The sequence below is a fragment of the Panthera onca genome, chromosome D1, assembly GCF_046562875.1.
Source record: "Panthera onca isolate mPanOnc1 chromosome D1, mPanOnc1 haplotype 2, whole genome shotgun sequence".
In the NCBI taxonomy this organism is placed as follows: Eukaryota; Metazoa; Chordata; class Mammalia; order Carnivora; family Felidae; genus Panthera; species Panthera onca.
This window is the reverse complement of record NC_138348.1, coordinates 5,771,723-5,794,146: the sequence shown is the minus strand read 5'-3', so window position 1 is coordinate 5,794,146 and position 22,424 is coordinate 5,771,723. Positions and strand designations below refer to the sequence as shown.

Below are 22,424 nucleotides of genomic sequence, written 5' to 3'. Positions count from 1 at the left end.
CCTTTTCTTTTGCCTTTAGCCTTGGCCTCACCTGGTTTTTCTTCATGAGAAGCTGGACACTGGGCAGGTCCTTGCCATGTTCCATGGAGCTAGCCATGGGTAGCCGCTCTGTCACCCACAACTGGATGAGAAAGAGGGGGTCAGTGGAGGTCCAGAGGGCAAAGTGAGAGCTGGGGTTGGACAGTGGGGAGACTTGGGGAGAGGTTTGCTAGGGCTCCTGGTGTGTGCCTGCTGGGAATGGTCATCTCTGAGTCTGGGGCACAGGGACCCAGAGGGCATCCCCAAGAGTCCCTCGAGAGTCCGTTTTCCATGCCAAAGGGAAGAGATGCTGGCATCTCCCCAGCATCCAGGAAGGAGACTAGAAAGCGAATGGCAGGGAGCAATTTGCCACGATGACGACTCTACCTCAGCCCAGACTCTAGTGACTCACAATCTCATCCTCCACGTCCCGGTGGAACTGGTGCTGCTCACGGGAGGCGTGCAGGCGCCGGCAGCGCTCCTTCATGGGCTGGCACAGGGCCCGGAACTTCTCCTCCACGGCTCTCGACGTCCTCTCCACCTCCCCCGCGCCCTGGTCCTCCTGGGCCAGCGCTGTCGCCTGGGCCTGGATGGCCTCCACCTCCTTCTCTCGCACTGCCATCTCCCGTTCCAGCATCTGCAGCCCGGGGAGGAAGGAGTTGTTGTCACCACACATCTGCCTTCAAGCTCAGAGGAGATTCCACACTTCCTGTGGCCAATCAAGATTTCTTATCCCCGGGGTTCACCCCAGGGAGAGCATCTCCTCATGGCCTAGCTCAGTGGACCTCAAACTCTAATATACATAAGAGCCTGCGGGGGGGGGGGGATGTGATAACGGGGCCAGTTGTCAGTTTACTGCCTCTCAGACCCCAAATCACCTCAGCTCCAGGTACATCTTTTCCTGTTTTGAGATGTTAGGACTGAACCCTGTTGATCTTTCTCCTTTGCCAGCTGGTGCAATGCTGGGTCTTGTCATTAGAGGGCGCCAGAGGCACAGCACAATGCAAGGAGGGGAAGGTGCAAAAATTTATGGTTCTTGTGAGCTTTTTTGCTCTTGCTCCTATAGCAAGACTGCCCACGGTGTGCAGGAAATCCAGTGGCTTCAACCACCCTCCAGCAAATTTTGCTGGCATCCCAGTGGTAACTTCCTGCTGGCCAGTGTTGGCCCGCCAGCATTAGACTGGCCTGGTCCCAGGATACCCCAGCAAAGTTCTACAATACCTACCCCTGGGCCTCGGCCCTCTCCAACGAGGTCTGAAACAGCCGTGGGGTCAGGGGGGACGCATCTCAGTCCTCCTTGGGTACCCCTCCCCAGCACTAGAGGTAGTAGCTTCTCCCTACATTTGCCATTTCTGTGCTATTTAGAGCGGGGATCAGCAAATCCAGCTCCCTGCCTGTTTTTGTAAATAAAGTTTTATTGGCGCACAGCCACACCCATTATTTTACATATTGCCTGTGGCTGCTTTTATCCTACCAGAACAGAGTTGAATACTTACGACAGAGACCATATGACCTACAACAGCCAAAATGTTAGTCTGGCCCTTTATAGAAAAATGTTTTCTCATCCCTGCTTTCGATTTCTACCTTTTGGTAGTTAACCACCCTTAACTAATTGATACTTCTTTTTTACTAAAATTTCATCGTTCAAGTTAGAGAATGGTTTCTATCTTCTGACTTCAGTCTGACGGACACATGCTCCCAGAGATTCTGAGACGGTGGCCCATGGACATTGCTTTGAGAAATACTGGCACAGATGTTGTCTGTGAGGCCGGAGAATGACCTCCCAAATCTCAGGAGCTACAGACTCCCTCCTCCTCTCTGCTGCGGTTCCCCATCCCCACCACAGGCCTGCAGGGCACCTGTTGCTTCTTGAGCAGAATGTTGACACTGGTGAGGTCCTTGCCGTAGTCGTCAGAGTGCAGCTGGGCCTGCAGACTCTCCAGCCAGCTCTCCAGGGCGGAGCAGCTCTGGGCAAACAGCTCGGCTCGGTTGGCATCGAAGAGGCTACGGGCCTTGGCCTGGGTGGTGCTCTCCAGCCTGTCCCAGCGCTGGTGCAGATCCTCCAGCTTCTCAGACACCAGGGCCTTCAGCTCTGGCTTCTCGAGGGTCAGCTCCCGCCCTTCCTGGGTGGCAGGACAAAGAAGGTGTCAGTGTCAGATAATGCTGGGTGCCCGTCACCAGTCCATTGAGCCTCTGACTTTGGCTCAGGTCACAATCCTATGGTTCGTGAGTTCAAGCCCCACATCGGGCTTGCTGCTGTCAGAGCGGAGCCTGCTCTGGATCCTCTGTCCTCCTCTCTCTCTGCCTCTCCCCTGCCTGTACTTTCTCTCTCAAAAATAAACAAACATTACCAAAAAAAAAAAAAAAGAATTAGATACTGCTGAACTTTATGGGTTGGTAACAGATCAGAGATCTAAAGGGCAGTAGGAACCTGAAGTGAAGGCAATAATTCCAGGTTCTTGCATACTCTCCGTAACATGCTCTTCTCAAGGTTTCAGGCCTCTTCTAGCCCCTCCACCCTCCACTGCTGGGTTGCACCCTACTTGTTCAAGGTCTGGCTCGAATCTCATTTCAACTAAGAAGCCATGGAGACCTTTCCTACTCTGGGCTCCCTCGTGCTAGTGGCTTCTGGGGTTACGCCACACATGGTCTTGTATATTTGCCATCTTCTCCTGTTTCCCAGCAAGTCACCCTTTCCCTGAGTTATGTACACCCAAGTCCCACCTGCTCTCCCCACTCCCAGCCTTTCTGCTTGAGGACTTTCGTTGCTGGGGAGGTGAGGGAAGCATGGTCTCCTGACCTGCATGCAAGGCAGACCGGAAGTGCCCAGGAGTTACTGCCCAAGGAAGCAGCCCGCAACCAGTGACAGACAGGGAGCCGGTGGACAAAGACTCAGCATCCTTGTTCTTTGGCTGGGATTATGTGGATGCATGTTCTGCACTGTCTCCCAAGTTCCCATGGTGCCCCATTAGTACTGAGCACCAGTGGCCCACTGGGGTGACTGGCATGGCAGCGTGGGCCCATTATCAAATGCCTTTCCTTTTCCATCCCATCACCCCACGCCCCCACTGGTGTTCTCGGTGGTCATCTGTCATAAAGTGGCCTGCACTGGAAACCTCATTTCAGGGTCTGCTTCTAGAAGAACACAGGCCAAGACACTGCCTTGAAGCCACTTTGTGCATGGCTGCCAGGATGAGTGTCAGAGTCTAGCACTGCTTGGGTAACTTCACAAACCTTCAGCACAGTCCACACTTCGATGCACAGTCCTTACGTGGTGTTCAAGGCTTTTCATGACTTGGCCTAGCAGGCTTTTCCTACCTTTTCTTCCATGGGGCCCCTTCACACGTTCTACGTTCCTGCCAGTCTGACTTACCCCCTTGCTCCCATATAGGTACCCCACTTATGCATCTTGGGCTTCCTGTTTGCATGGTTTTCTCTGCCTAGAAACATTTTTCCTCCAGTGTCTCTGCTTGTCCAAATTCTACTCATCCTTCATGGACTGCCCTGGAGGCTCCAGCCTCTAGGATTCCTGTGCCTCTTCTCTCCTTGTAAACAAAGCTTTATTGGTACATAGCTTTACAGGCACACACAGAGGGCCTAGGCTTTATCAGGCCCTCTCTCACTGCATTTGCTATATTCTGCTCTGGATTTAATTTAGGTATTTGTGTATACATCTCAGAGCCTGGCTATAGTGTCATTCTTCAAGGGTGGAACTGCCTATGTACCCTTCTCAGTGCCTAATATAATGCTTTTGCATATAGTAGCAGCAAATAGTAATATTTGCTGAATAAATGGAAACACTGGGCATACACTGGTCTCCTCCTCTCCCCAACCATCATGCCCTTGAGGGAAGGAAAGTATCTTTTTATATACCTTGCAGTACCTAGCAGAGTGCTGAGCACACATATTGTTGCCCAGGAATACTTGCTGAGTTGAAATAAAGTTTTATCTGTGCTCAGCTCTTGAGGAAGTGGTACCAAGAACCAGGAAGAATAAGACTCAAAAGCAAGGGTTGGCAAAAAGGTGCTCTGTGGGCTCAATGTGGCCCACCACTTGTTTTTATAAATAAAGTTTTATTGGAACGCAGCTATACCCAATCGTTTATGTATTCTCTATGGCTGCTTTTGTGCCGCACCGGCACATAGCAGAAACCGTGTGGCCCGCAAAGCTGAAAATATTTACCATCTGGCCCTTTGCAGAAGTTTGCTGACCCCTGCTGAAGAACGTCATCCTCCTCTGGACCCAGGGATAGTTACGGTGTTGACCCAAGGCTGCAGTTTGGCTCCCGTACTACTAATTTGTACTTTCCCACAGTTCTGGAGTCACTGTCTCATGGACCGAAGACCTTTGTTCCCCAGACTGTAACTCTCCACCTTGGAGGTTTGGTACCAGAGGCCCCATGACCTGTAACCCTGAAGGAACCATAGACTAAAGCCAGGATCCCTCCCTGTACTGTGGCCATGATCCTGTCCAGACGAGGCCCCTGGGCTCTCTTCCTGCTGCTGTTGTCACACCACTCACCTTGTCTACCTTGTCCAGCCAGTCTTTGTTGGCGGCCAGCTCAGCCATGAATGCCTGGTGCTTCTGCCACTTGGTGTGCAGGTTGCGGGCCTCATCGTAGGACACATCCTGGGCTGTCAGCATCTTCTCATCAATCCAGAGCTTCAGCTGGACCAAGCGTAGAGCAGGGGTGGAGAAGGGCAGAGCACATTTCAGATGGAGTGGAGCATACGGGGGCGAGGTGAGCTGGGAGAAGTGGTGGATGTGGGGAGAAGCCATGCAGGTGGCTTATTCAGGTGACACTTATTCAGGTGATACCGCAATGGACTTACTCTAGGCTCAGAGAGCCAGGGCGTTTTATCGAAGGGATGGCTAGGGAATGTCGGAGGGGACATGGGGGTACCAAGAGCCTCACCTCGTGACAGTCTTGTAGGAAATGCTGCTGCTCTCGGTTGTCCCGAAGACGGCCCAAGAGCTGCTGCACTGCTTCTTGATTCTTCTTGTGTCTGTAATGACAGTCTCTTGTGAGACCCTTGAACTTGCTGTCAAAGGGTTATGGCCCTCTAACTAACCTAGAAGCCTTCAGTCCTCTTGTTATGGGGACAATGTCTTCCGGGAGCACTGCAAGACAATCCAGGGATCCTGATGTCCAGCATCCAGCGACTCCAGTGGCCTTCATCTCCCCTGGTGTGGGGGAGGCAGGGCTTCCCAGCTCCTGGCTTAGTCTCTCTCCAACCACTTAGTTCTTCCTCCTCTACTGTTTGTCAGCCCCCACCACCATCTGTCTGCCTGTGCTGCGTTCTCCAGCTTCTTCCTCAATGAAACAGGCCATGCTGTTTTCGCTCACTTCCCCCTTGGGCCTCTCATTTACCCACTGTCTTTACCATACCTCCTCTCGATGGAGTCAGCCTTCTCCTGGATCTTCTCGGCATGGATGTTGCCTTCAGACACCAGCTGGCGGCCAGCCTCCAGGAGCCCGCGGATCCGCTCTCCGTTGGCATCCATGGTGCTCATGAAGTCTTCCAGTTTTTTTATGGTGGCATCAGCAGCTTGGAGTGTCCCCGGCATCTCCGTGTGGGACAAAACGTATTCCTGTGTGGGAGGAGAGGTACAGAGCTCACTTCTCAAAAGCACTTGTCAACTTTTCAGAAGGGACTTCCTGAAAGGACATATCAGACATGGAGGCCAGGTGGGGAGAGGAGAGGAGACAGCCTGGCTCTGAAGACAGAGTGGAGGGGTGAGGGGTGCCTGATTATGCTGCAGTCTTGCAAAGTTACAAGGGAACTAGGCAGGAGGACCATAACAGCCCCAATCCCGTTTTACCTTCTTTCTGGCCACATACTTAACACTTACATGGCAGGTCAGGTTTTCTATTTCTTCTCAAGCCAGTTTTGGTAAGTTATACCAACATCTTTTTATTCTGTTTAATCTTTTTTTTTTGTTGTTGTTTTTTTTTTTTAAGTAAGCTCTAACCCTATGTGAGACTTGAGCTCACGACCCTGAGATCAAGAGTCACATGTTCTACTGAATGAGCCAGCCAGGTATCTACATCTTTGTTTGTTTGTTTTACTCCCACATTTTTCTTTTTTTTTTTTTTTAAATCAACTTTTTTGGGGATGTTTATTTATTTTGAGAGAAAGAGAATGAGTGAGTGGGAGAGGGGCAGAGAGCGCAGGGAGAGAGAGAATCCCAAGCAGGTAGCATGCTGTCAGCACAGAGCCTGAGGGAGGGGCTCAAATCGATCAACCGTGAGATCACGACCTGAGTCGAAACCAAGAGTCAGATGCTTCACCAACCCAGCCATCCAGGCGCCCCGCCCATATTCTTCTAACATGCCCTCTCTGTCCATCCTGGTTCTTCAACTACTCCCTCACTGCCATTTCCTCCCCACCCACTTCTCTCCTCCACACTTCCCCACCCCTAGTTCCCTCTCTTCCTGGGTGGGACTTTGTGTCCCAGGGCTCTTACCTGGCTGCTGAGCACACCTTCGGCCTGGCGAGCATCCCGCAGGAAGCCTTGGAAGCCGTGGGCCTGGGCCAGACGGCCTTGCCGGCTCTCCCACATGCGGCCCAGCTCCTCCCAGCCGGTTCCCAGGGCTTCGAGTCGCTGCCGTAGGAAGAGGCACTGCGGATCAGCCTGGTCCCGGGTCACCTCCTCACCCAGGGCCCGGAGCCGGCTGTACTCGCCCCGGGCCCGCTCCACCTCTCCCCGCAGGGCTGCGTGTTGGGCCAGGAGGGCCTCTGCCTCAGGCAGGGTAGCCGGCCCTTCTTCAGAGGCCACAGAGGTCTGCGTGCGACCGAGCCAAGCCTGGAAGTCATCTAAGCTGCGCAGGAAGTCCTGCAGCCGCCGCGCCTCACCCAGTGACTCTTCTCGCCGTCGCATGGTGGCCCTTAGGTCTTCCCAGCCAGCTTGCACCTCTCCAAGCCGGGCATTGATGGCAGGGGCTTGGGCAGGGTGGCCAGCAGCCAGGGCATTTGCCTCTCGAGTCAGTTCGCCCACCCGAGCGGCGATGGCCTCCAGGTCCCGCTCGGTGCCGGCCAGCTTCCGCTGCAGTGCCAGCACCCCGGCCAGGTCATTGCCCAGGCCCTGGGTGGACTCAATGACCTTGGTCTTTTCTCTCATCCAGGCCTGGGTCTCTGTGCACTCTAAGTGGTAGTTCTGGATGCTCAGGGCCGATGTCAGGGCTGCCTTCTTGCCGTCTGCCAGGGTCCGAAACTGCTGCCACCTGAGAGTAGAAGGAGGGCCTGGTGTCTAGAGCTGCTCAGCTTTCCTGCCCCATTTAGGTATACTCGGAAGCTTCTTCCTTGCCTCTCTCTCCTCTGGCATATTCCTCCACCTACTTCTGCTTGTTAAAGAGGCTGCTCCTTGCTCACCCTCCCGACCCCTCGATTGCTCCCTGTCCAGGCACAAGTCCTTTCGGATTACCTTTACCCCCTTCATTTCTCTCAACATTTCCCGCCTCTGCCCCATAACATGTTCCAGATGACCTTCCTTCCTCGTTTTTAGCCTCCATTCCATGCCCTACGGAACTCCCTCTGGTTGCCATCCCTGTCTGCTGCATCCTTTCTTGGTTGCCCTCCCCAACCCCACCTGTGGTTGAGCTGCTTCTGGGTATTGATGATACTGTCCTTGCCCGGGGGTTTGGCCTTCAGCAACTGCTCCGCAATGTCATTCACAGCAGTAATCCGTGCTGCAAGGGCGTTCATTTCAGGCTCCAGGGTCTCGAACCTGAGAGGGTGGAAGAGGGTGGAAGCGGTGGCTGTGGATTGTGGGAGCAGTGATGCACCAGCCCATCTCCCCTGGATGCCCAGGAAAACTCCTCTCTGTCCACCCGAGGCTGATCTTCAGAAGCCTCTGCACATCTTCACGTATAACACCTGCAGTATCTGTGGCTCAAGTGGGGAGCCTCGGTTCCCCCCAAGCAAGTAGAAAAGCAATCCCCTCTGGAGTTAATCAAGGAGATGATGAAAGCGAATGTCACGAACAGTTGCACGAGCCAAACAAATTCCTGGCCCAGGGCTTCACCCTCTATGGGAACCTCCCCATTCTTCCTGGAACCCCTTTGCTGCCTACCTGGGTCCCCTCCTATTAACATGTATTAAAAAATGAATTGACAACCAAAAATTTGTTTGCATGATAAAGATGTGAAGCATAACTTCTCCTAGGGGCGTTGGATATTCTCACAGAGTCTGCAAACATCTTCTGTAAGGGGCCAAATAGCAAGTGTTTTAGGCCTTTGGGCCATAAGATCCCAGTCAAGAGAATTTAGCTCTGCTATTGTAGAGCAATACAAAAAAGTAAAAGCAGCCAGGGACCATACGTAAATGAATGAGCATGGCTCTGTTCCAATAAAGCTTTATTTTAAAAAAACAGGCAGCAGGCTGGATTTGGCCCCAGGATTGTAGCTTGCTGATCTCTGTCATAGAGTATCTTGAAAACCAAGAAAAAAAATCTTTGAATACATTTTTTAAGCCACCAGGAAATTTGATTATGGACTGAGTAACAGACATCAAGGAATTGCTGTTTCTGTTCTATGTGAGAATGGTATTGTGGTTCTGTAAGAAAAATGTCCTTTCTAAATGATTTTAAGATGTATTATTCTGTAAGTAAACTTACTTCATAAGAGGTTAATCAGTGTATCTGCCTAAAGGTTTGTAACATCAAAGCCTCAGCTCTTTTAAGTCCACACATGCAATTAAAAAATAATTTACTATATTTCGGAATATGTTACTTCTCCATATGTTAGAGGACACATCCTGAAGAATGTAGAAGTGAAAATGATAATGTGGGGATTTGCTAACTTTTAAAAGGAAAAGGGGCGTCTGGGTGGCTCAGTTGGTTGAGCGTCTGACTTCAGCTCAGGTCATAATCTCACGGTTCCTGAGTTCGAGCCCCGCGTCAGGCTCTGAGCTGAAAGCTCGGAGCCTGGAGCCTACTTCGGATTCTGTGTCTCCCTCTCTCTCTGCCCCTCCCCTGCTTGTGCTCTCTTTCTCTCTCTCAAAAATAAATAAACACGAAAAAAAATTTTTTTAAGAAAAGGAAAAATAACCAAATATAGAAAGATACTGACAATTATTGAATCTGGATGATTAGGTATGTAGGAGCTTGCTGTATAACATTTTCTTCTTTAAAAAAACTTTTTTAAGTTTATTTATTTTTGAGAGAGAGATAGAGAGAGCTGGGGAGGGGCAGAGAGAGAGAGAGGGAGAGAGAGAATCCGAAGCAGGCTCCACACTGTCAGCACGGAGCCCGATGTGAGGCCCGAACCCACAAACCATGAAATCATGACCTTAGCTGAAACCAACAGTTGGGACTCTTAACCCACTGAGCCACCCAGGGGCCCCTAATGTTTTCTCTGAAAATATTTTTCATTAAAATGAAAACACAATCGTTAAGACTCAAGGGTTGTAGCAAGAGCAGGCAGTTTATGGCAGGGCCCGCCACCCACACGCTGGCCTCCCAGCTCACAAGGCCTTCCCCGAGGGAGCCAGCAGGGGGCCTACCTTTGCTGCACAACCTCCAGGTCCTCCAGGCGCTCGGGCAGGGCCAGCCCATTGAGCCACTGCTCCTTCTCCTCCACCCACAGCCCACAGGCCCCGGCCTCGCTGAGCATGGTGTAGAGCGCCAGGGCTGCCTCCAGGGCCCGCGCTCGTTCGCCTGCCCGGGCCTGCAGCTCCTCGTAGTGCCGCTCCAGCGTGGGCACCCTGCCCTGCACCTCGGGCGTGCGGCTCAGTGCAGGAGGCAGGGCTGCGGCCTGTTCCCTCAGGGCATCCAGGGCTGGCCGGTGGCTCCGGATCTCCTCCTCCAGGGCCCGATGCTGTCGGGCCAGGGCCTGCGTGGAGAACTCGTCGTGCCCCAGCTCGGGGCTGGACACCAGGCGCAGCGCGTCCACCAGCCAGGCCTCCATGTCGTTTGCGTCTGCCTGGAACTGGTAGAGGCTGGCGGCCTGGGCAAGCCGCTGAGCACGCTCCTCTGCCAGGGCCTCCAGCCGCTCCCACTGCGCTTGCAGCTCGGCTGTGCGGGCGGCGGCCTGGCCCGCCCCGGGATGGCCCTCTGCAACTAACTGCTGGCCCTGCTCCAGCGTAAGCTTCAAGGGCCCCAGCCGGCCGCTCATCTCGCCTCGCAGGGCTGTGTGTTTGTTGAGCAGGCGGAGGACGCCGGTCAGGTCCCGGCCAGTTTCTGCTGAGGCCAGCAGGTGCTGCTGCTCCCGAACCCAAGCCTCGGCCTCACCCACCTCCCAGAGGAAGCGCCAGAGGCGTCGGGACTCCTCCAGCCGGGCCCGCCGGGCCGCTGCTAACTCGCACAGCGCCTCATAGCTCTGCTCCAGGGAGGCCACCCGCTCTGACACCAGCTGTGGGTCGCACGGCTTGTACTCTGAAAAGGTCAGAGTGGAGGGTTGAGAGCTGTGACTCAGCCACCCTGCGGCCTCTACCCATCCATGGTTACAAATCTCCACCCCCCCCCCACCCCCCCACCCCCACCTCTCAGGGCTCCCTCCCTAGCCCAGTCACCTACCATCCACCCCTCATCCTTCCTGTCCCTGGTTTTCCCTGGCCTCGCAGCTTCAGTTCTTAATGTTCTCCTCCCCAGACCCTCCCTCCCCTTCTCTGCTCCCCCCACCAGCCCGTGTTCACCTTTCCCTGGGTCACAGAAGCGCAGTGCGGAGGCACTCACGGCCCGCACCCTCTCAGCCTGCACGGCGATGTCTGCCTCCACCAGCTCGTGCAGCTGCAGCAGGTCCTCCACTCCAGCCAGGTGCTTGCCCAGGTCATGAGACTGCAGCCGGCCCTGCCGGGACAGGTGGCATGCCCATGGCTCTCCGAGGGCCACCCAGGACCCACCCCCCCGCCAGGCCTCTTTCAGTCCTGCCACTCACATGGGCTAATCTTGCTCCCTTTTCCTGGATCCACAGAACCTCCTAACCCCCTCTGTGGGGGGGCCTCTGGGTGTCTCACCCAGATGAGCCCACCTGCTCATGTGCGACAGCTCTCTCTCTCTCTCTCTCTCTCTCTCTCTCTCTCTCACACACACACACACACACACACACACACACACACACCCCAGCTCTGTCCAGGCTCCCTGGCCATTTTGTACTCAACTCCCCTCCTGTGGAACGACTTTCTTACCAAACCTTGCTCCTGAAATCTCTGTTCTGACTCATCTTCTCAGCCCCAGATTCTTGCCACCCTCCTGCGGTCATGGCTCGGTCCCCAGCACCCCAGCAACTTCAGTGTCTCTCCAGACCCAGCCTCATCCCCATCCCTTGCACAGGTCACTACACCACCTCTAACTGGCCCCTTGGCTCCCACTCTAGCTGCCCACGGTCCTCCTTCACCTCATGGTCAAGGTGACCTCTAAGAACATTAAGGCAGAATCGTGTCTCTCCTTTCCAAAACCTTCCAATCATTCTCAGTGCTTCATATGACTTTGAACAAAACTCATCCCCCTGAGCAGGCCTGGAAGGCCCTGGGTGAGCTCGCTGCTTCCACCCTTATCTCAGCCACTGCCCTCCTGCTCTCGCTGAACACGGCACGCCTGTGCAGGTCCAAGGCTGTTCCTTCTGCCTGGAACAGTGCCTGCTCCGATCTCCCTGTGCTGGCTCCTTCAGTTATTCTGCAATAGCATCTTCTCAGATGCCTTCCTGGACCAGTTTATAACATGACCCTGTTCAGTTTCCTCGTGGGCTTTATGTCCGCCTGCTATTTTGTTTCTTGATAGGTTCGTGGAGTGTTTTGTTTTTTGTTTTGCTTTGTTTTGTTTTAAGTAGGCTGCATGCCCAATGTGGGGCTCGAACCCATGACCCTGAGGTCAAGAGTCACATGCTCTACCGACTGAGCCAACCAGGTGAGTCCGTGGGTTTTATCATCAGCCTCCTCCCACCAGAATGTGAGCCCTGTGCAGACGGGGCCCTGTTTGCTCTGTGCACCTGAATAGGGGTCAGGGCCCTGCGCGGAGACATACTCCACCAAGATGCGCCAAGGGAACAGGTCCCCAGTCACGCTGTCACTGCCCTGCTCATCTTCACCCCCAGCCCGCATCCCGCTGCTACCTTCATCTCTTCCATCCAGTCCATGAGGTAGAGCAGGTCCTGAAACACCTTCTGCAGCTCCAGGTTGAGAAGGAGCCGCTCCCGCCGGGCTGCCACCATCTGCCGCAGGAAGTCCCAGAGCCGCGCCACATTGTGCTGCCGCGCGGCAATGCGCTTGATGTCGTGGTAGCGCTCGGCGGCCAGCTCTGCGGCTACGGCATCCACAGCCTGCACCCGACCACTGTAGGCCACGATGTCCGTCTCAATGGCCTCGTGTTTCCGCACTGCTGCCTCGACGGCCGCCAGCTCCAGCCCAAAGTTGTCCTGAGGCAGAGGGCAGGCAGGGGAAGTTGAGGAGCTCAGGGCCACCACCTCTGCTCGCCAGTCCCTTCTGCTCCCCAGAGGGCTTCCACTGCAAGATGTCAACTTCGCAAGGTGGCTCTGTCTCATCCCTATCCTATCCCATCCTATCTCACTAGCCCTATCTCCAGCGCAAGCCTCTGGCCCCCCGTTCCAGGGATTCCTGGTCTTATCCGTGCGGTGGATTCCTGGTTTCATTAGCTCCCCATGTTGCAGGGCTCCTAATCCACCACTCGTTCTCCCATTTCTCCTGCCCGGCCTGCACAGGCCAAGAGCCCCCTGGGTTTTACCTGGGACACAAGGCGCTGGTTCTCACTAAGCCAGGTCTCCCGCATGGCGGCCTTGCGGTCGAAGCGGGCGGCCAGCTGCTCCAGCTTCTCCTGGCGGATCAGCTCGGTGCGCAGGGCCAGCTCACGCTCATGCTCAGCTTTCTCCAGCCGCTCCCAAGCCTGCGAGGTGGGGATGGGATTGGTGCAAAAGAACCAGGGCTCAGGAAGTGAGGGCGGAGAGGGATCATCAGGACCGAGGGTACACTATGAGTCCCACGGAAGCTCAGTCTGCTGGGTCCGTGGAATGTAGTTGGTTAGACATTTGTGCGTGGAAGTATGAGAAGTGGGACGACGTGAGTGCCACGGAGCTGCGTGAAAGCTCATCTGCTTGTGGATGAGGACTGGAAAGGGACAGGGAACGGTGGAAACCCCTGGATTTGTTTGTGGTGGTGGGACCGCAGGTGAACCCTATTACTTACATTAATCTCACAACATTGTGAAAAAAAAGAAAGTAGAGACCGCGAACTCGGGGTATGCTGAACAAGATAAGGAACTAGGGTGTAATTTTATTATGTGCACTTGCACGGAGAGACAGACGGAGGAGGAAGGGGGGATGTGCAGGATGCACAGGAGGATGTGTGAGTCATATCTGTACCGGGGAGGGCCGTGGGGAGCCTGGACAAGTGTTCCAGTTGGGGTAGTGGGGGCTGGTGCCAGGGATGGGACATCGGTGGGACAGGAAGGGAGGCCGTGCACCTTGTTGATGTCAGAGATGAGCCGGCCCTCGCGGGGCGTATAGACCTTCTGATTGTTGGCCCGCAGCTTGCTCTGGATGGTGAAGAGCAGAACTTCCAAGTTCCCCTTCTCGGTGAACCTGAGGCAGGAGGCCAGGTTGGGGTCAAGGGCCACTTAGGCACAGGATCGCTTTACATCTCAAAATAAAGTGTCCTGGGTTGCTTTTCTTCTCATGAAAGCAATGCATGGTTTCAGTGCAAAGGCCAGAAAATATTGGTAGGCAAAAAGAACATAATTTTAGAGCAAATGAAACCCATACAGAAACGACCGGTTGCCCTTTGGCAGGCACGTGCTTCCTCTTCTTTTTTTGTGCACAGGTGGGATTATATCAGAACCACACCTAATGTTGGCCAAGGACCCCCCCACTGTGAGCCAGGCCCTCTCATTTGGTTCTTACTATTATCCGCATTCTCTTATTATCCCCACTTTCCAGATGAGAAAACAGGCACAGACAGGCTCAGTAAGATGCCCAATGCTCGGGACTGCTTGATGGCAAAGCCAGGATTTGAACTCAGGTACTTTGAACCTGAACATTTAGCCGTTTGCTCCCTACTGTCTACAAATAAGCAGTTTTGTAAACTGCTTCTTCACCTATTTTTCATGAACGTCTTTTCATGTCAACAAATGCAGCTCTTCAACATTAATTTCAGTGGCTATCCCATGACTCATTTTGCTTTTACAAAGGTCAGGTTAGTGAACATCCTGGAAGCTATATCTTTGTTCAATGCCCAGAAGAGGCCTTTCTGGGTCAAAGGGCACACCTTAAATCATTCTTGGAATGTGTAGGAACAGATGTTTGCTGGATCAGTGTTCGTTCTGGAGCTGAAACACATTAACTCCGAAAAAGCTCAAAAACAGGAAAACAGAAGGTTTAGCATGCACGGTAGAGAACTGCCTAATGGCAATTCTGCACTTGAAAAAAAGCCAATTTCTAATATAGGTAAACAGTAAGAACCTTTGCAACGTGTAAGTCACCAGTCGCACACCCGTGTTGCTGGTTATGACCCGCCTGTCAGATCCAGTCCCCCTGGCCCTGAGCTGGAATAGGGTTCTGCAACACCCAGCCAGTAATCTTATCCGAGTGGATTGCACTGACTCTACTGCAGCAAGCATTCCTGCAGCATGATCTTTAAAAAATGGATAATCATTTAAAAAATTTATATTGGAATTGCTTCTGGCACTTTGAGCTGGGAGACACGAGCCTTCGCTGCATTTATGTCCTGCCAAATTTCCCTCCCAAAAGGCCCCCCTAATTTAGGCTCCTTCTCCCATGAGCATGGCTCAGGGCAGGCATGGTGCTGCAGGGGGTGGTCCCCAGGCACCTACTTGGGTGGCTTCTCCACCGTGCGGTAGGAATTGAAGGACTGTAGCTGGTTCTGGACCCCGCTCAGGGAGTTGGCCAGCTGCCGGTCGTTGAGGGTCACAATTGTTTGCTCAATCCATTGCAGCAGTTCTGAGGCCAGGGACTCGTACTTCTCTACCAGACGTTCTGCCTCCATGGCATGGTCCAGCACCTGTGAGACAGCGACATGGGGGGCCGGCCCACGGGGTCCCTGGCCCAGCCCCACAGCTCCGCCCTGTCTCTGCTTTAGGGGAGGAAGACCTCCAGGCCAGACCTCTGTGCTGACCGCCCCATAGTGGGGAATACCTTGCCAATCCTTTTGCCTTCCACAGCCAGGGCCTTCATCTTGGAGAAGTAGTGGTAGTAAGTAGCCACGTAAGTAATGATTGATTTCTCATCTGGCTGGTCCACATTCACATCTGAGAAAAAGGATCACCCAGGTCAGTCATGTATGCTTAGAGATCAGGAACCTGCCTCCCAGAAATCCACCTGCAGCTTGAATCACTCACCCCAGTCCCAGCCTCACCCCATCCCCAACCCTCCAAGACTGACCTCTTTCCAGTACCTCTCAGTACAAAATGACAAATAAATCCTTTGGACTAAAAGGGCATGCAAAAGCTAAGATTTTTTTTTTTTTTTTTTCCCCTCCTAGAAACAAGCAGAGGACAAAATTCAGAAGCCCAAGGAGGTTTTTACCCACTGTTTCCAGTGGAGACCAAAGTTAGTTGTTTAGGGGAAGAAAGGTAAGGAAAGAAACCGTATTCCTGTCTGGGGATGGATCTTGTACTTAAGAACTGGAAAGATGTCTAAGAAGTCAATGGATTCAGGGGCAGCAAGACGGAGGGTACAAAGTAAGCTTCCTGCACCCAGGATGTTCAGAGGGACAGGCCCAGTGAGCCCCAGCAGTTCTCAGGGCCATCTTGGGGCATGGTCACGGCTATTTTCAACCTCAATCCCAAAGTTCAGCTATGGGTCCAAGGAGGTGAATGTCCTTGAGGCAAATCAGCTTCTACCACAAGGGCGAAGGCTGACTAAGACTGGGTTCTATTAGGCAGATTCCATCCTGCCTAAAGGGAAGACTAGAGGACCAGCAGCCCTTTGACCACTTCTGAAAGCTCACAGGCAGGAAGGAACCACTGGAATCACCTCGTCAAGTTACAGGATACTTAGCTTTGCATAAATGTTCTTTATCACAGCTGTGCTTCTCAAATGCTCTCCCAGGATCCTACATTTGCTCTCCCTCTAACACCAGTTAGCTGTTGTCACTCTGGACTGAGAGGGACTGAGATGGGGCTACGGTGGGATGGAAAACAGGGAGAAAACAACCGAGACCCAAGTCTGCCCAGGGAGTTTAAGAAGGGGCGTTTCCAGCTGGGAAGCCCCTTGGCCCTTCTCTGCCTCCCTTTCCTGGAGGCACCAAGTCTGTTCTCTGCTCTCCCAGATGTGGCTGAGCAAATAGGTCTGGAGTTTGACTCTCTGCTCCACCAGCTGTATGACCTTGGGAAAGTCACTTAACCCTGTTATAGGTCCCCATCTTCTCCTCCATAAATGGAGAATAATAACAGTACTGATTTCGAGGGGGTGTTGTGAGGATTAAATTAATTGAAGCATCAAGTGCAGTGCCAGGTACCAAATAAAAGCCTGGTGGCTATGGCCAGTCTCACCAGTGTTAATGTCAGAACCACAGAGGCCAGTCAGCAGGGGCTGCTGACTGTAAGGCCCATGTTTGGTGAGTCCTCAAGGTCATGCAACTTAGGGGCGCTGGGGTTGCTCAGTCGGTTAAGCACCCAACTTCGGCTCAGGTCATGATCTTGCAGTCTGTGGGTTCGAGCCCCGCGTTGGGCTCTGTGCTGACAGCTCAGAGCCTGGAGCCTGCTTTGGATTCTGTGTCTCCCTCTCTCTCTGCCCCTCCCCTGCTCACACTCTGTCTCTCTCTCTCTCTCTCAAGAATAAACATAAACATTAAAAATTTTTTTTAGAAAAAGGTCATGCAGCTTTATTTAGAACCCTAGAATTTTAGAATGAGAAGGGCCTTAGAGACCACATAGACCAATCTTCCCATATTAGAGATGAGGAAACTAAGCCACAGAGAGGCTAAGTGACTGGCTCTAGAGCTGGTCCATGGTGGGGCTGGGATGGAACTGTAGCCTAGGGCTCTTTCTGCCACAGGGTGGCACCTCTTCCCACAGCTTTTTTTTTTTTTTTTTAATTGAGATATAATTCTCATACCATAAAATTCACCCTTTTAAAGTATACTATTCACGGGCGCCTGGGTGGCTCAGTCAGTTAAGTGTCCAACTTCAGCTCAGGTCATGATCTCACCGTTCGTAAGTTCGAGCCCCGCGGCGGGCTCTGTGCTGACAGCTCAGAGCCTGGAGCCTGCTTCAGATCTGTGTCTCCCTCTCTCTCTCTGCCCCTCCCCTGCTCGCACTCTATCTCTCTGTCTCAAAAATAAACATAAAATTTTTTTTTTTAATAAAAAAATATAAAGTATACTATTCATGGGGCGCCTGGGTGACTCAGTCGGTTAAGTGCCCGACTTCTGCTCAGGTCATGGTGGCATAGCTTGTGAGTTCGAGCCTGCGTTGGGGTCTGTGTTGACAGCTCAGAGCCCAGAGTCTGCTTCAAATTCTGTGTCTCCTTCTCTCTCTGCCCCTCCCCAGCTCATGCTCTGTCTCTCTCTCTCTCTCTCTCCTCCAAAAATAAATAAACATTTTTAAAAAATTAAAAATTAAGTATACTATTCAGCAGTTTTTAGTATATTCACAAGGACGTGCAGCCCTCACCACTATCTATTCTGGAACATCACCCCCCAAAGGAAACCCCATATCCATTAGCAGTCACCTCCCATGCACACACCCCACCCCTCTGCCAGCCCCAGGCGCCCACTCATCATCTGCCTTCTATCTCTATCCCGCAGCGTCTTTGGTAGATCCCTCTGCCCCACCTTCAGGATCCAGCAGTTTCGTGAGCCCCAGCTCCTTCTCGGCCAGATTGAAAGCGTTTTGCAGATTGTAGTGTGCATTGCACTTCTTCAGTGACTCAAAATCCAGCAGATCCGGCCTGCAACCAGGGGGAATATAGAAGGCATTGGGAGCACATGAGCTCCTAAAGAGGAAAAGTAAAGCTACCCCTATTCTTTATCCTCGTCACCAACTCCATTTTGTCCAGAACCAAGGACCCTAAACCCACACCCACCCATCCCTCCCCATCTCGGCTCCCATCCCTGCCCTCTGTGCATCGTGTTGCCCCCACATCCCAGCTCTTCTCTGAATGTTCATTCCTCATAACTGCCGGGTGGCCCATCTCACTGTTTGTGCGTGTGTGTGCCCCTAGGCCATGAACCAACCCAGCAGCTCGGGTGGGCTCGCTAACCCTGGCTCCTCACCGGTGTTTATGCACGATGGCGTTGAAGGCCAGACCATCTCTCCAGCTGGTGGTGAAGTTGTGCACGTTGACATTGGGATACCTATATACAGAGACCGGGACAAATGGTAAGTAGGGCCTAGCCCAGGTCTGCAACTCAACGATGGATCCCCAGCTAATGGGTCCTGGAGCCCAGGCCTCCTTTACCACACAGCCTTGGTGCATCCAACCCTCCAAGGCCATGGTCCCTGGGCAGCCTCACCCCGCGGTCTTCATCTGGCACCACAGCAGTAGGGCATCCTTGGCTGACTTCTTCTCCTTGTTGTCTTCTGTTTCCACACTGATGTCCTGGATCTAAGAAGGAGAGAAAGAAGATCCTCACTCTTTGAACAGGGGCTCCTGGAGTTATTGGAGATACTCAGAAATGTACAGCAGGAAACTGCTCTTTAGACTCCTGTGATAGGGGTGCAGGAACAGAGCCTGGGACCATTCCTCCTAGGCGAGTGACCACAAAACATTGGTTCAAAAGGATCTGAGGCATCAAGATGGGGTAAGATGTCAGAATAGTGGACGTTCCTCAAAACGAAGGTTGCTGCCTCCTCCCGGTGGGGACCCACGAGTGCCTGAGAGCAGGGTTTCAAAGGGGACACTGATGGAGTTCTGCTCAGGGCTGGGAGGAGCTGAAGAAGTTACACCCAGGGAGAAAGGGGACAACCAGGACAGTTGTGATGGCATTAGGACACTGGACTGCCTGTGCTCAGAGCATAAGGAACAGTACGGTGACTGTTTTAGGGAGGCAAGCAGAGTTTGAGACAGAGGAGTGGACCAATGACCAGGCCCCAAATGCAGTTCTCAAACTTTCAGGGGTGAAAGTTCAGTCTGTAAAATCTCCAGTCCCTTGTGGTCCAACATGTGGTCGTACTACATGTGACCAGTCAACAAACCGGGCCACAGGGAACTGGCCACAGAAGTTTGACAACACCCACACTGGTCTCTACTCTGTTTAAGGAGGAGAGTCCCTTGATCTGGGGCCTGGATATCACAGCAACCACAAAGTGCTATACAAGGTTCTAGACCCTTCCTGTTTATATCGATCATGCCAGGGACTGGCAGTGCCTGTCCACGGTACAGCACCAATGTGTGAAGCACATTCTGCGTGACACTCTGTGGGGTACCTGGAACCGAAGGATGATGGTCCAGACCAGCCCAAGGGTCAGACGGTGGTTTCCGTCCACAATGTCATGGGAGCCCATATTTTCCAAGTGCACTTTCTGCTCCTTCAGGAACTGTAGCGCCTTGTCCACGTTCTCCAGGCAGTGGATCCGCATGCGGCCTTTTGTGGGCTTTGGCTGTTGAGGGACAGAGGACACAATGACATGAATCCATGGGCCTCCTCCTCCTTCCCTCCTAGCCTTCCCAAGGCCCTCCTTTGCACACCTTCCCCATGACCCCCCTCAGGAACACAGGGACAGCCCTCAAGGCTGGGCCAGAGTTCACACAGCCAAAGCTGAGGTTCCAGATCAGGCTTGGGCAGATTAAGATTCCCAAGGGAATTAATTGCACCCAGAGTGGGTGGGAAAATAAATGTTTTCAATGGGGCCACTGTTTCTGTCTCCATGAAGCAATGCTCCTATTTAATCCATGTAGCAAAGCCTCTCCAACTGAAACCATCCTCTGAGCAGACAACAGCCAACTGCTTTCCACTCTGTGCTGTCATTCCTCTCGAAGGGCAACTCCAAGTTTGTCCCCTTGCCCACTGTTTTTCGGGCTCCCTCCTCCTCTATGACCACAGCTTACCAGTGTCTCTCCTGAGAGCACCTCGAGGAGCCTCAGGAGGTTACGTCCGTCCCGGAGGTCGCTGTACAGGTCTCCCACCCGGCATGTCACCCGGGCCAGGTGTGAGTTCACCCACTTGGTGAAGGTTTTCTTCTGCACAGCTTCTCGCTCATCTGTGGCAGCGATATGGGGTCATTTCTAGCCTTCAAGTACAGTGCACCTGCTTCTAAATACCAGTTGACAGGGTTAGGGGCCTGGGGGTGCTTGAGAGACTGGAAGTGAGGTCGGGTATGCAGGAGGGGAAGGAAGGTGCCTGAGATGAAAATCACTAACTTCAAAGCAGGAAATAAAGAAAATGGAATGAGCTCATAAGGTAAAAAATAAAAATGAGAAAACAGGCTTTGAGAAGAAAGGATGAAAGGAATTAGAGGCAGTGAGACATACGGAGAAGGGCTAGGATCTGGGACCAGGGCTCTGTCCTGTAACAGTGGTGAAACACTGTTACTTCATCAGGGCCTCACTTTCCTTATCTGTAAAACGGGCATACTACTCGACTTTCTACTTCAACGGGTCACTACGTTGATTAAATGAGACAATGTATGTAAGAAGCTTGGCACACATGATGAGTTACTCCTTGATGAGTTACAGTTATCCAGGCATGATCTAACCCGAAGGAAAACCAGGACCAGCAGGAGGTGTGGCTGTTCTCTTTGGTGATGGACAAAGGAAAGGGCGTGGACTTAAATTACAGCAGCAGCAGCAGCAGCAGCAGCAGCAGCGGCTCTTCCAAGTGGTCATTAGAAGGACATGACATTAGAGGCTGCGAGCCTCCTGAGTCAGCTTGTTCTCCTGGGATAATTTAAAGAAAAGACAGGCTACTCTACTTCTGGGGTGGGCTCATTTGATTGGCTGAAAGGGGATCCTGTCCCAGGACACCGACATTCCAATGCAAAGAAGGAAAACAATCTTGAAAACTGGGAATAGGGAAAACACTGAGCCCAAGAAACACAGGGGGAAACTTCGGGCAGAGTTAGGTGCAGATCTCAAAGAAGGTGAGGAGATGCCTTGCTGCCTGGTCTGCAAGAAGGGCTGCTGATAAACACATGATTTTTAGGTTCTGCAGAAAAGTTAAAATTTTAAACGTTATAAATGACAAAGTGAGGGAAGAAGTGCAGGCCATTGGGAGCTGCTCTGGCCACGAGGATTTCTGCCCATTTCCCCTAGAGAAGCCTAGTGTGAGGACCCAACCCAAGTGGCCAGGGTCTGAAGAGTCACTTTTGTTTCCCTTCTCAGCACCAGCATCTCAGAAACTGAAAAGACTCATCCCTGAGTCTCACATTCCTAGGCACCTCACCCATAAAACAAAACGACACACCCATGTCTATTTCTGTCTCTTACCTCCAACCTCTGTCTCTTACCCAGGCCAGCCTTGGGGTCCTAACAACTGCACCCATGGGCCCCTGCTCTGTGGGCCTCCTTTCAGGGTCCACAGGCCCCTTCTGAGCTGGGGATTGCCCAGATCATCAGCCGTTATTGGATCTGTGGAGACTGCCCTGATGCCAGGTGCACTGGGGTGAGGCCATTTTGGCCCACAGGTAGGGTAAGAGAGGAAGACGTGAAAACAGTGGCAGCTAGGAGAAAACTGGGCAAAGCCAAGAACCAGAGGCAAAGCAGAATTTCACAAGGTGCCCACAACACCCACGGACACCCCAAAACACAGTGGGTTCCAAAAATACACTGAAATATTGATGCCAGGATGAACACATGCCTGCTCAGAATATACCTGAGCCTGTCTGACGCACTCCCTCACACACCTTGGGACACCCACTCAGAAACCCAGGGCAACAGGGACAAGCCCTAGGTGGCTCAGCCTTCCCGCTCACCACCCTCTCTCCTTCCAGCTATCCTGGCAGGTGCTTCACCTCCAAACCCTCAGCAGCCACAGCGGACTGCCTGGGTGCCCTCCTGTGCGCTGCCGCCACGCTCACTGTCCCTTCTTCCAGGGCGTCCAAGCCTTTCCCCACTTTGTCAGTACCAAGTTTTTCGTGGGCTCTTGTAATTACTCCCCCGACACATCGTCGGCTGAGCACGGACCATGTCCCACTCGGGCTTTGCTCCGCTGCTCCCGCCCGGTGCCCCCCAGCCCGGCAGCTCACCTTGAAGCTGTTTGAAGCGGCCTTCCAGCACGCTGGCGTACTGAGCGGGGTTGATGAAGGCGGCTGGCGACAGCAGGAGGCCCCCGGGGCTCTGCGCCCCTTCCACGGCCTCATAGTAAAAGTCGCCCGCCCCGTTCAGGCCGGGCCCGTGCGCCCTGCTCACTCCGTTCCCATTCATGCCGCCCGCTGCCCCTCACGCGGCCCAGGGCCCTGCGCCCATGCCCTGCCCGCGCCGCGCGGGGCGCCACCGGTCCGCTCCCTTCCCCCGCCCCCGGAACCCGGGGTCCCCGAGCGCCTGGGCTCCCGTCAGGGAG

General features: G+C 53.2%; 1 protein-coding gene across 5 annotated transcripts in view; it reads right to left on the bottom strand.

Moving 5' to 3' along the window:
• The window catches only part of SPTBN2 (spectrin beta, non-erythrocytic 2), a 39,815-nt gene that overhangs the window by 7,780 nt on the left and 9,611 nt on the right, over positions 1–22,424 (bottom strand). For 4 of the 5 annotated variants that reach the window (XM_060607351.3, XM_060607352.3, XM_078433713.2 and 1 more), the window contains exons 3-22: positions 19,976–20,127; positions 19,354–19,527; positions 18,441–18,532; positions 18,201–18,281; positions 17,760–17,875; positions 15,119–15,231; positions 14,797–14,984; positions 13,432–13,549; positions 12,697–12,855; positions 12,068–12,370; positions 10,653–10,806; positions 9,522–10,392; positions 7,609–7,746; positions 6,487–7,243; positions 5,408–5,610; positions 4,934–5,024; positions 4,540–4,686; positions 1,878–2,141; positions 431–655; positions 32–121 (exon numbers count right to left, since the gene is read on the bottom strand). In XM_060607351.3, the coding sequence (XP_060463334.1) occupies positions 32–121; positions 431–655; positions 1,878–2,141; positions 4,540–4,686; positions 4,934–5,024; positions 5,408–5,610; positions 6,487–7,243; positions 7,609–7,746; positions 9,522–10,392; positions 10,653–10,806; positions 12,068–12,370; positions 12,697–12,855; positions 13,432–13,549; positions 14,797–14,984; positions 15,119–15,231; positions 17,760–17,875; positions 18,201–18,281; positions 18,441–18,532; positions 19,354–19,527; positions 19,976–20,127 (4,436 nt within the window). Of the gene's footprint in view, positions 1–31; positions 122–430; positions 656–1,877; positions 2,142–4,539; positions 4,687–4,933; positions 5,025–5,407; positions 5,611–6,486; positions 7,244–7,608; positions 7,747–9,521; positions 10,393–10,652; positions 10,807–12,067; positions 12,371–12,696; positions 12,856–13,431; positions 13,550–14,796; positions 14,985–15,118; positions 15,232–17,759; positions 17,876–18,200; positions 18,282–18,440; positions 18,533–19,353; positions 19,528–19,975; positions 20,128–22,110; positions 22,415–22,424 lie in introns of those variants that run through there. The other variant, XM_060607350.3, reaches the window with a different exon arrangement.